The 12,790-nt window shown below is 39.3% G+C and overlaps 1 protein-coding gene across 1 annotated transcript in view; it reads right to left on the bottom strand.

Moving 5' to 3' along the window:
* Positions 1 to 12,790, bottom strand: part of LOC126412857 (uncharacterized) — a 542,164-nt gene that overhangs the window by 41,947 nt on the left and 487,427 nt on the right. The window contains exons 8-10 of the mRNA XM_050082718.1: positions 9,368 to 9,633; positions 8,835 to 9,110; positions 5,520 to 5,680 (exon numbers count right to left, since the gene is read on the bottom strand). Coding sequence (XP_049938675.1) covers positions 5,520 to 5,680; positions 8,835 to 9,110; positions 9,368 to 9,633 — 703 coding nt within the window. The remainder of the gene's footprint in view (positions 1 to 5,519; positions 5,681 to 8,834; positions 9,111 to 9,367; positions 9,634 to 12,790) is intronic.

Genomic DNA, 12,790 nt, shown 5'->3' with positions numbered 1-12,790 from the left:
TTTGTACTGCTCAGAAATTGCAACAATTGGCTCTTCCTCTCTCCAACTACCAGTTCAAGATCATATATCAGCCCACTTCTAAGCATGCAAATGCAGATGCTCTCTCATGTCTACCTATGGGAGCTGATGCTGACTTTGACACTTCTGAAGCAGCGTGTTTTCAAACTGATGTGCACGAAACTGACACTGTCTGGGCAAATCATTTAGCATGCAGACATTGCACATTGTTTGGCTAGGATGTGCAAATAGAAAGGATGTCTGAACAGTGTCAGATGTGTGCAGAACATCAGGCCGCCCCTCCACAACATTTTTTGAGTGGTCCAAGGTAGAGGAGGCTTGGCAGCATTTGTACGTTTTGTTGGCCCTTACTGGAACACATGCTGGTTAGTAGTTGTTGATGCATATAGTAAAGTCCCCTTTGTTGTTCCCTTGCTCCACTTTGCAAGCACCTTAGTTCATTTTCTGCATCAAAGTTCTGCCAGAATTGCTTGTCATGGACAACGGACCTTAATTTGTCTCTGCAGAATTTGAAGATTTCTGTACAGCAAATGGCACACACCATCTCATATCAGCACCATTCCACCCACAATTGACTGGCGCAGCTGACCATTTTGTTCGCATGTTGAAACAGCAAGTGGACAAACTTCTTGTCCACTTATTACTCCCAACCCCGCAATGGCCCTTTGCCCCCAGAACTGCTACATGGGTGACACTAAAGCACACTCTAGCATTTGCTCCATCCCCCACTGTGGTCAGCACCTGCAGACTCCAGTCAGCCAACATATCAGATTAGCCAACCCGTGTTTTACAGAATCTATGGCAGAAATAAGTCATGGGAGCATGGTGTCATTACTAGTTCAATTGATCCACACATGTTTCAGATTCAAGGTTCTGATGGATTGCAGAAATGGCACCTAAATCAAAGTTGCCCTAGTTGCTGGCAAAGTTCTGGCACTTCTTGTATGTTCACAGATTCCTGGACTTCCTGGTTGATGCTACCTGAGTGCCATCCATCAGAGTGGGGTCATGCAATGCTGTTTCCGGACCTCGAGCTAATGGACATTGAACTGATGCCATATCTATCCACTAGCCAACGTCCAGCAACACCTGCCCTGCCATCACCACTGGGTCAACCCCACGCTGATGCCTACCAAGGGGCCTCCAGTCAGGAAGATGCCACTGCAGATTCACGCCATCAAGTAGATGCCCTGCTGTGGGTGCTGGGATGCGCCCTCTGCATTGTTTTTCAGCCAGTGTTCCCTTGCAGTCTCAGGACAGCTGTTGGGGTGCAAGCAGTGACTTGGCATTGGCTACAGCACCGGTTGTCACTCCAACACTGGTTCCAACAGCCACGCATCCCCCCCACTGGTAGTATGGTGCTCGACCATATGTGACAGCGGTGCAGTGGTTTGGGGGGGGGGGAGGGGGGGGGGGGAAGGAGAGCTATGTCATCCTAACAAGACACAGCCTGGGAAAAAGCACCACAGGCATGAAGATATGAGCTGGTGCCAGTACCATAGTGACTCGCCATTTGTGCAAGTTCCACCAGCGCCAAGGGTGACACTGAGGATGAAGATATCGACTTCACCTCGGCCGATTGTCAACTGAATGCAGTCCACCAATGACTTGATGACAACGGACAGAAGCCTACTTGGAAGATAGAAGAGCAGCTCTAGTTCACCTGGTTATAGATCATTGTCCAGGGCTGACTTACACAGGGAACGTCATTTAGTGAACTCTTAGAATTGAACAGATATTGTAAATTGCATTTGCTAAGTATTTTAAAGTTTACCTATGATTATTTGCACTTAGCCACTGAGAGTCTTTTTTGTGTTATATTACATGTAGTACTGCAAACTTCATTATTCGCACAAAGATAAGCAAAGCCCTTTTAACTCTTTTGCGTGTCTTTGTTACTAATGTCTTGGAGTGTTGTAGAACCTTTGTTCTCCTACTCTGTTACCTGACCCTGGAACCCACCTGTGTAATAGTTGCTGGGAGAAATTGTAATAGTGGGGTACTTCCCCAAAAGCTGTTTCACAAACTCACAAACTCAGCCTACCATAACAACAGTGGCAACTCGGCCTCCCCAGCAGTAGCAACAAGGCCTTTACAAAACTGATGACAAGGTTTTACAAAAGTATCCACATGTGCTATTGTTGGATGACACATGGATCAGGCAATGTCAACTCATAAAGAATGACTTGCATGAAAAACTGCCACATCATGCAAGATGTTTAAATTTATTACTTCTTTTGGTGCTAACTATCAGAACATATTTCACTGACAGTATACACATATGCGGCTGAATGTACCTATACAAATATATCATTGTACAACATGCAGTTCAAGAGATATGATGTCTCAAACACTGAGATATGTGAAAAAATGTTGCCTCGTGCATGAAGCTTTAATACATTTATTCTTTACTACTAATTTACATTCGAGTCACCTTAAGGAAATTCCTGATTCCCTGATACCTGGCAGTGCTTTTGATAGCTTTCAACTGTGAAATGCAAATGACTGTAGGCAAAAACAATAGCCATTTATAGTGCTACAAAAATGCATTTCCATACAAATGTTTAGAAAATGACTTTGTAAACATAGGATGGAACTTAAACCCAGCATGCAGAAACTGTCTGGGATCATATATCTTAATTTGGATACTGTACTTACACATTTGATATTACGCATATTTCTCTGTATTACTGTTTCATAATTTCAAAGGTGTTTACATGAATACATGGAAAATAATTTTTTTTATACTTCACTACAAACACAGTTCATTTTCTGTTTTCATTTCTAACAGAAGATTGTCAAAATGAATAACCAGGCAAAGCAGGGTCTGTCAGCTAGTAGGTTAATAAAGTGTTGTCTTACATTTACAGATGAAGCTTTGGGAATTGACATCCCATGCAAAATTATTTTGAAGAATTTGGAAGATTTGGAGCGGGAACAGTGACACCAGCTTTTCTGACAACTAGGATGAATGTGAGGAGGAGAGAGGTAACTGGGCAGCAAATTTCATCATGCTGTCAACCACAAAAGAGTAAGTTGCATACCTAGCTCTTTATGAATATCTGCCATGTTCAAACTGCAGTTTGCCTGAATCCATTTGTTGCTGGATGTAAACTGACTTTACAATTGGGCAAATATTCAACAATAATGTATGTTTCTTCAGGAGACAGTAAAATTCTAGGTAGGGACCAGTGACATACTTACATGTTTTGTGCAGCAATTTTATCAACGTTAATCGTGAGGTAAGATGAGAATGAAAGGAGGTGTGTCAGTTGCAAGTCCTACACAACCATGGAAAAAGAAGTGGATAGATGACTTTTTGGAAGGAAGTGATGAAGGAATATTGTCACATATTCATGTCAATACAGATGTGAAATCTTTTATGTATGTAAACAAACAAACAAACCTTGTGTTCTTAGGGCTCTCCATAACCACAACCTCAGTAATTGGAACATATGTTGAAGAAACAACAACATATTTGTGACAAGCAAGATTATAAATAAGAAACATCCAAATATTGGTGAAAGTTACATAATAGATCCCTTCCTCACATTTGTCATAGTTTATGCACAATATATGTATGTAACATGTATCAAAATACTCATCAGAGACCTGTCCATTATCGACTGAATGCTTTCTGACTTCACAACACAGTTTTAGTTTTGATAGCTGAAAGCACATTAAGTATGGCAAGGTGCATTTAAATATGGCGCAAACATAACTCATTATGTTATGCTACAGGTCAGTCACATTCATTTGCTTTGCCAATCAACAATCAAATTATAAACTTTAAACCTAAACTGGACCTCACACTTCATGACAGACAGAGCCATCTGTCACAACCAAGATTTTGGGGTGGGGGAGAGGGTGGAGGCGAGTGGCTTTCCAACTTTAGTGCTGCCTGCATATAATAAATTGCCTCTTTTTTCCTCTCTCATTCATTAGATGAAACTATCATTCCAGATAATCCTACAGTCATTATTATTATATTATTATTATTATTATTATTATTATTATTGGGCCTGGTGGTCTAGCAGTAAAGCACTTGACTGGCTACCAAGAGGTAGCATGATTAAATCCCAGTCAGACCTTACATTTTTCAGTCTGCGTTTTAATCCAGTCTTCACCTCTCAATCATGTAAGGAGTAACCAGAAATGACATGTCATTCAGATTCTACTTTAAACTGCAGATCCCCTATCCCCAATTGGATAATTGTGGTAGGTCAGGTCCATGCATGTTGCTGAAGTGGTGTCCAATTGAAAGACTAACACCAGGCCAGTGAGCCACATGAAATTAATATTATGATAAAAACTGGTGTAAACTATTTCTTATTGTTTATTTCATTTCTGCTTGTATTATCAAATTGAATTAAAGTTCAGGGGGAAGAAATAAGAACATTGATGTTTGCTGATGTTATAATTCTGCTAGAGACAGAAAAGGACTTGGAAGAGCAGTTGAACAGAATGGACTGTCTTGAAAGGAGGATGTAAGATGAACAGCAATAAAAGCAAGATGAGTTTTGCCATTTGGACAGCAAAATAACTGACATCTTGGGTTGTCGGGTGTTCTGCCGGATATCAGCGTCGTACTTGCACGATATTTCGGTCACGTAGCTCGTAACCTTCATCAGGTGTGACCTGAGACTGGTCTCAGGTCGCACCTGATGAAGGTTACAAGCTACATGACTGAAATATTGTGCAAGTACGACGCTAATATCTGGCAGAACACCCGACAACCCAAGATGTCATTAGATCGCCGGGAAAGCCTGAAGAGTTACAGCAAAATAACTGATGATGACCAAAGTAGAGAGGATATAAAATGTGGACTGGCAATGGCAAGAAAACTATTTATAAAGAAAAGAAATTTCTTAACATCAAATATAGATTTAAGTGTTAGGAAGCTTTTCTGAAGGTATTTATCCGGAGTGTAGCCATGTATGGAAGTGAAACATGGATGATAAACAGTTTGGATAAAAAGAGAACAGAAGCTTTCAAAATGTGGTGTTACAGAAGAATGCTGAAGATTAGATGGGACAATCATGTAACTAATGAAGAAGTACTGAACAGCATTGGGGAGTCAAGGAATTTGCAGCACAACTTGACCAAAACAAGGGATTGGTTGATAGATAACATTGTGAGACATCAAGGGACCACTAATTTAGTATTGGAGGGAAGTGTTGGGGTAACAATCATAGAGAAAGACCAAGAGATGAATACAGTAAGCAGACTCAGAAAGATGTAGGTTGCAGCAGTTATTCAGAGATGAGGCTCAGAAAGGATAGAGTGGCATGGGGAGCTGTATTAAACCAGTCTTCGGACTGATGACTGGAACAACAACATTATCAAAATGGCATAAGCTTAGATTAGATATAATGTTAAACAATTGGGGTAAATATGGTATATTTTCATAAAAGCTATTAACAGAAATTTCTAGTGCAGTGCATTATATTCACTGCATTTCATAGATAACTATGATTAAAAACTGACCACTTTTTCCATACCTGAAGTTCCATTACAGGTGTTGTTGAGTTCGCATCCACCACTATTTGCTTGCAGTAAAACTGCAGGTACTGGTGACACATTAGTGCTGCCAGAAGTGTTACTCTCTTCCTCAGGTTCATCTACAGCATGAACTATTGTTTCAGCTTTCAAGTTGTCTACTCTGTGGATATAAATGGATCAAGTTTAGGAAAGATTTTGAATGGATAACTCACAACTGAAATATTAAAAGACAACTTGGATGGAGGGAACTGCATGGAGCAGATTATATTAATGAACAAGACCGAACATTATAATCAAACACTAATTTATCCATAACAGAAAGAAGAGGATGCATTCAAAAGAGTATAGACTAATATACTCTAACTGTTGAGCAACTTATATGCTTAGAAACTGCAGTGGTTTGTCTTGTGGTATGCCTTGTTGCAAAGTAGGTATCAAAACTAATTATGTTGTAAAAAATGACTGTCCCACCAAACATTGGCAGCTTCCTTTTTCATTCAGAACTGTTCACATATATTAACCATTACAAAAGTTTTGGGACATGATCGCAACAGTTAACAGATTGCATAATGGAAATTCTGAAGAATTTAAGTCAAATATGAAGTTACCAAAACAGTTCTACATGAAAATGGTCGGGTCAACATCCGATCTCACGCGTCGGCTTTGACTCGTGACGTAAGGGTGTTGTGGTGTGTGACGTCATTACGGCGCGGAGTTTGGTTTGTGAGTGTGACGTGTTTGTAGATGTTGCCTCGTTGATGTTACCTTAGTAGGAGTTTTAGGGCCTGTAATATATAGTTTACCTTTTTACTGTACTTTTTGTTTTAACGTCGTCTATGAGGCTTTTATCAGTTTGCCATTAGATTGTTCAATCTTTATGGTCTATATGTTTTGTCGCTACTCGTTATGTCTAATGAATCAATATTGTTTTTTTATATATAAAAACAAAGATGAGGTGACTTACCGAACAAAAGCGCTGGCAGGTCGATAGACACACAAACAAACACAAACACACACACAAAATTCAAGCTTTCGCAACAAACTGTTGCCTCATCAGGAAAGAGGGAAGGAGAGGGGAAGACGAAAGGAAGTGGGTTTTAAGGGAGAGGGTAAGGAGTCATTCCAATCCCGGGAGCGGAAAGACTTACCTTAGGGGGAAAAAAGGACAGGTATACACTCGCACACACGCACATATCCATCCACACATACAGACACAAGCAGACATATTTAAAGACCAATGTCTGCTTGTGTCTGTATGTGTGGATGGATATGTGCGTGTGTGCGAGTGTATACCTGTCCTTTTTTCCCCCTAAGGTAAGTCTTTCCGCTCCCGGGATTGGAATGACTCCTTACCCTCTCCCTTAAAACCCACTTCCTTTCGTCTTCCCCTCTCCTTCCCTCTTTCCTGATGAGGCAACAGTTTGTTGCGAAAGCTTGAATTTTGTGTGTGTGTTTGTGTTTGTTTGTGTGTCTATCGACCTGCCAGCGCTTTTGTTCGGTAAGTCACCTCATCTTTGTTTTTATATATAATTTTTCCCACGTGGAATGTTTCCTTCCATTATATTAATATTGTTTTTTTCTTTTTTTTTATTTGTTTCTTTTTTTTATCTTTTGATTGACCTACACATTGATCTGTAGCGTAACCCTGAATACGAGGTTAGGTTGGGAGTTTTTTTTTGGCGGGGGGGGGGGGGTCAGGGGGGGGGGCGCAGCCCCCCCTCCCTGCCTGGCCTTGAGTACCACTTGTTTATTATTATCTTTGTTTGCTATCAATGTTAGCAGATTGTTCTTGTGAAACCTTTGTGTGTGTTGTTTTTCTATGTGTTTTCGTCTTTGTGATACGTATGCAACGTTTCTATATCCGCCATATTGGAATTGTCGTTTCTGCTATATTTGTGACGTCATTAGTCAAAGCCGACGGGTTAGATCGGACGCTTCCGTATTTCCAAATGGTCAATGCTGGAAGAAAAAGTCATGATGAGTTTTTAATTACAGATTTTCCTAACAAATGAGAGACAATTTCAATGACACTTACCCATTGGGGATGATAGATGACTAGGGAGACACAACATGGGAAATTGGTTTCTGAGGAAGGTGGGGAGGGTAATTTCAGTCTGTGAAGGCTTGGTGGGACTCTCAGCATATTTAGAGAGGTGCTGCTTGTCATTGCCGATGCTTTGATCGTGGGTTGCTAGGCTGTATGCAAGGGACATCTTGGTGTGGAATGGGTGGCAGCTGTCAAAATGAAGATATTGTTGGTAGTTGGTACATTTGATGTGAATGGAGGTACTGATGGAGTCATGCATGAGGTGGAGATTTGCTTTTAAGTGGTGCCTCGAAGGAAAAATATTTATTGATGAGGATGTAGTTGATCACAGTGAGCAGGTGGAGACAGTCTGGTATTGGGAAAGGAAGTACTCAATGGTGGTAAGGCCATGGATATTGAGGACATTGGTGTAGAGGGAGGTGGCACTGACAGTGATAGGCAGGATGCTAGATGCTAAAATGACAGGACGTGTGGAGAGTTGATAGAAGAAATAGTTAGTGTGTTTTGTGTGGGTAGGTTATGGGTAATAGTTGATATGTTGCTCAACAAAGCCAGAGATTTGTTGTGTGAGATTGCTTTGCCAGGGATTGTAAGTGGATGATTCAGAAAGCTGGCAGAGTTGCTCAACCAGGTAATCCCTGTGGTTCATAACAACAGTGGTGCAGCATTTGGTAGCAGGTGGGACTGAAAGGTTGAGATCAGTATTCAGGTGGTGGATCTCAGTTATATCTACAGGTGTGAGGCTTGTTCTCATGTTCAGGGATTTGAGGAATGGCGGTTAGGCAAGGTCTGAGGTAAGGAAATTCTGGAAAGTTGTCACTGGATGATGAACATGTGCATGTATGAATGGATGGAGAAAGAGGTGGGGGCACAGGTTGATGGAGGAGTAAATTGGGTGAGGCAGGAATCAGTATTGGCTTTGGGTCAAGTCAGATTGGTGGGATTTGAAGTGAAAAAGTGTTTCTACCATGGACACGAGGACAAGATCTTTAAAAACCTAGAAACACTGAATAGTGGGTAAGACAAAAGGTGAGGCCTTTGGAAAGTGGCAGTGTGTTTAAATTGGCCACTTATGAATGAGTATGTGTGCACTTCTTCATTTTATGAAAACTATCTGATAACTAAAAGTATCTGACAGTCCATTTTTAAATGTTCCTGTTAGCTGTTCAATACCTGCACAATGTGGTGAGTAGCATTCTATCTTAATTAATACTGCTGTTCCATTCCAGATTTTCCCTGTTGTAATTATATTGTATAATATAAATACCTTTCATGTCTGTGATTAATCATAGTTGATGGTATCACAGTTGAAATAGGAATTGGAATCATTTTCATCTCTTCATGTATAGTTCCAGAAGAATCAGAGAGACTTTCTATTCTAGCTGACTCAGCCTGTGAATCATTAGTACTGTCCAACATCTTTTCTTCAGCTACTACATATTTCTCTCTTTCTTGGCTACTAATAAAACCATCTTCTGACTCAGATTTGTTGAAAGTTTGTGGTTTGATGCTAGTAAGTGGCAGAATCCTTGTCCATGAGTTGCTGGAAACCATTTTTAGTTTTCATTAAAACAGCATATGGAACTAAACATTACAATACAGTTTTAATAATAATACAAATATCTTCATTTGAAAAGATAATACAAATTTACTGTCTTTAATATATCTTACAGTTAAAATTATAATGATATCCAAATTTGATCAGCACATATAGTTTCATGGGTGGATAACTTAATTTTTTCATTTAAAAGTTTATACAGAAATGTAGCATAGATTAATTTTATTGAAAGGCTGTTTTACCTGTAATTTGCAGTTGCTGCTGTTATGAGCTTTTTATTTCTATTGAGACTATCAATTGTTGCTTTCGTTTTGCTTTTGAAGTCTTCATCTTTTCCCAATGTTTTGTCCTTGGCTGTTGTTGGTGGAATAGCAGAAGTGGCAATCTTTACTTGTCTGATATCTGAGTTTTCTACTAACACACCACCTTCAACTGATCCTTCAAGATATTTACTCTCCACAGATGTATTGTTCATTTTTCTCTCTGTCAAGTCACCACTTGCATGTTCCTGAGGTTGTAACAGTAAGGCACACAATTATTCCACAACAGAATTACACACACACACACACATATATATATAATTATAATAGAGGGAAACATTCCACGTAGGAAAAATATATCTAAAAACAAAGATGATGTGACTTACCAAATGAAAGTGCTGGCAGGTCGACAGACACACAAACAAACACAAACATACACACAAAATTCAAGCTTTTGCAACAAACTGTTGCCTCATCAGGAAAGAGGGAAGGAGAGGGAAAGACGAAAGGATGTGGGTTTTAAGGGAGAGGGTAAGGAGTCATTCCAATCCCAGGAGCGGAAAGACTTACCTTAGGGGGAAAAAAGGACGGGTATACACTCGCACACACACACATATCCATCCACAAATATACAGACACAAGCAGACATATTTGAAGACAAAGAGTTTATGGCCTCTGTATATGTCTGCTTGTGTCTGTATATGTGTGGATGGATATGTGTGTGTGCGAGTGTATACCCGTCCTTAGTGTTTTGGAGTCAAGTCCAAGTTCCTCTAAAATGTTAAACAAAGATTGCCGGTCATATATATATATATATATATATATATATATTCTCACAGCTCATACACGTGTGGGCACCTCTCAGCACCACTTTTTCATACTGTTTAGATTTGTAAAGAATAGAGAGATAGAAGGAAAGGAAAAAGGAGAAAAATGTGTTGCTCTATAGTCACAGTGCTGTGAAAATCCTGATAATTCAGCTTCTGTGTTCATGAACAGGCCTTCTAGTCAGGTGCATGCAGGTATACCAATACAAAGTCAAACAGTGGTAATGTAAGAGTAAGTCTGATAATCAACAAGGCAAAAAGGAATGCAAATAAGAAGTTTCTATGAATAATAGTCATTCATTCATTTCCGTGTCCAGTCAGCATTTCCAGAAGGTAGCAACTCCGATGGCCTTGTTTTTTCCCTCAATCAGGTCCTACGTTTAAAAAGGTTTAACCAAGCATTACCAAAAAATTGGGAATATTCTAAGAAAATCAAATCTGCTGTGGGGTACCTTCTCGGGGAAGCCTCAGAATGGGTTACAGTAAATACTGAATTTTTTTTTTTCCTGGGAAGACTTTCAAAAGAAATTTAAAGAAAATTACTGGTTTGACAGTGCACAATAAAAGTTTGTATCAGATCCATGGGACCTGGGCAGAATCATCTATCCCCCAGGGATGTTAACATTCTGAGTTAACGGGTCGAGTGACGACCATCGGATCCCAAGTTATTTTTGGCGTTTCTTCTAAAATAGTCTTCCTGCACCAAATTCCTTTAAAATCTTAAACTATTGTGTCATCTATCCCCCAAGCACATTAACATTCTGAGTTAACGGGCGGAGTGACGACCGTTGGATCCCGAGTTGTTTTCGATGTTTCTTCTAAAATAGTTTTCCGGCAGAAAATTCCTTTAAAATTTTAAGCTATTCTGTCATCTATCCTTTAAAATCTAGAACTGTCCTGGAGTCTTATTGCTTAAAAACTAAATATGACTATAAAATAGAGGACAACTTAAGAAAATCACAGAAAACGTGGTATCTAGACAAAATAAACTGAACAGATTATTATATTTATGGAAAGAATAATAAGATGTGACTAGCTGAACAATTGTTATACCTTAGTGTATAGATTTTCTATTTTGTATAGAGTATTTTATACTTTCTATGAGATGTGATATAGATGGGAGGGTTTGTATAAAATTTTGAAAGGAGTGGGTATTATAGGTAAGAGCATGATTTACATGAACAGATAAATCATGACTAACACGAAACACACAGCACACCTCACTAACAAATGAGCCTGATTCTTCACCATTTGAAGTTTCCATAGGGTTGCTAGTATTTCCTTCGGGGACTTCGACGGTGAAGGTCGGACAAGTCCATTCTGTAGGAGACAATTTAACACCAAACCTCCTCCGGCATCTCACTCAAGTACCTGAGAGGTAGGGATCCTGGGGAAGGTGGGTGAGAAGGGTTTCCTGTCTTTGGGGCTATCTTCTTTCTCTTCTTCGATCCTAGCATCCATATCTATTTTTTTCCTTTCTTACTTCTCATTTGAGGACCTGTCTATTTTTTCCCTCTTTCCATATTCATTAACTTCTGTCATTGAAGTCCTTCCATATTTCCATGGTTTCTAATAACCTACATCTTATCTTTAGATAAGAAAGCCAAAGAATCAGACTACATGAACACACATCTGCATATACACAAGTATACACTTAGACACAAACATACAATTACAGACTAGGAAGCCTGTCACAGTGTGAGAACTGCCAAGTGTTTTAGGGGAAAATGTGGGTGCATCTAGAAAAATATGCACACAAATATAGGAAGCTATGATGGTTCTACATCGAATATACATAAGAAAAGGGATATATAAACTAAGAAAGAGGCACGAGCAAAGAGAGAAAATGAAAGCAGGAGATAACGTTAATCATGCTGATCAATAAGAAATGTCACTATAATAAATCCTCTAATGAATTGAAGGATAGTGGGACATGAATAGTATATGTTGACATAGTATCTATTGAAAGTATAGAAGTTGATAAGTAGAAGAAGACTCTAGGGAGTAAATGATGTATTAAAGAATAAATGTGAAGCTTAAGATAGATTTATATCTTTACCAGAAAATACTTAATTATATTATACATAGAAATATATACTAGAGTAATGAACTGTGAGGCCTACTCAGAAAGGAGAAGGGGGGCTTACTCAGTATTCACTATGTATAAAGGGCAGGCGTACCTATGTGGAGATAAAAAAAAAAAAAAAAAAGAAAAAAGAAAGAAATGTATACTGTTGAAATATAAAATGTTATTATGTGTGATATTAGTTGCATAAGGATTATGTATAAAATATCGTGTTATCGATCTGGGGGGGAGGGGGCGGGATATATAGTGATTCAAGAATTTCTATATAAATTCTAGAACCACTCAGCCTTCTACCATCTCTAACACACGATATTCTAGATACGAGTGTGGGATGGTAAAATCCTACCTACTGAACATCACATGTTTGTGTGTGCAGGTTTAAAGTCGGTCATGAGAAGAAAGTAGGCACAATGGTCGAACGGCGCTGACAAGCACTTGTCTGGCAATCCATAGATGTTTTAGAGGAAGAACCATGGAGCTTTTATGCAGCTC

This window comes from Schistocerca serialis, chromosome 7 (genome assembly GCF_023864345.2).
Source record: "Schistocerca serialis cubense isolate TAMUIC-IGC-003099 chromosome 7, iqSchSeri2.2, whole genome shotgun sequence".
Classification (NCBI taxonomy): Eukaryota; Metazoa; Arthropoda; class Insecta; order Orthoptera; family Acrididae; genus Schistocerca; species Schistocerca serialis.
The sequence above is the reverse complement of the archived record's forward strand: the minus strand, read 5'-3'. Positions and strand labels throughout refer to the sequence as shown.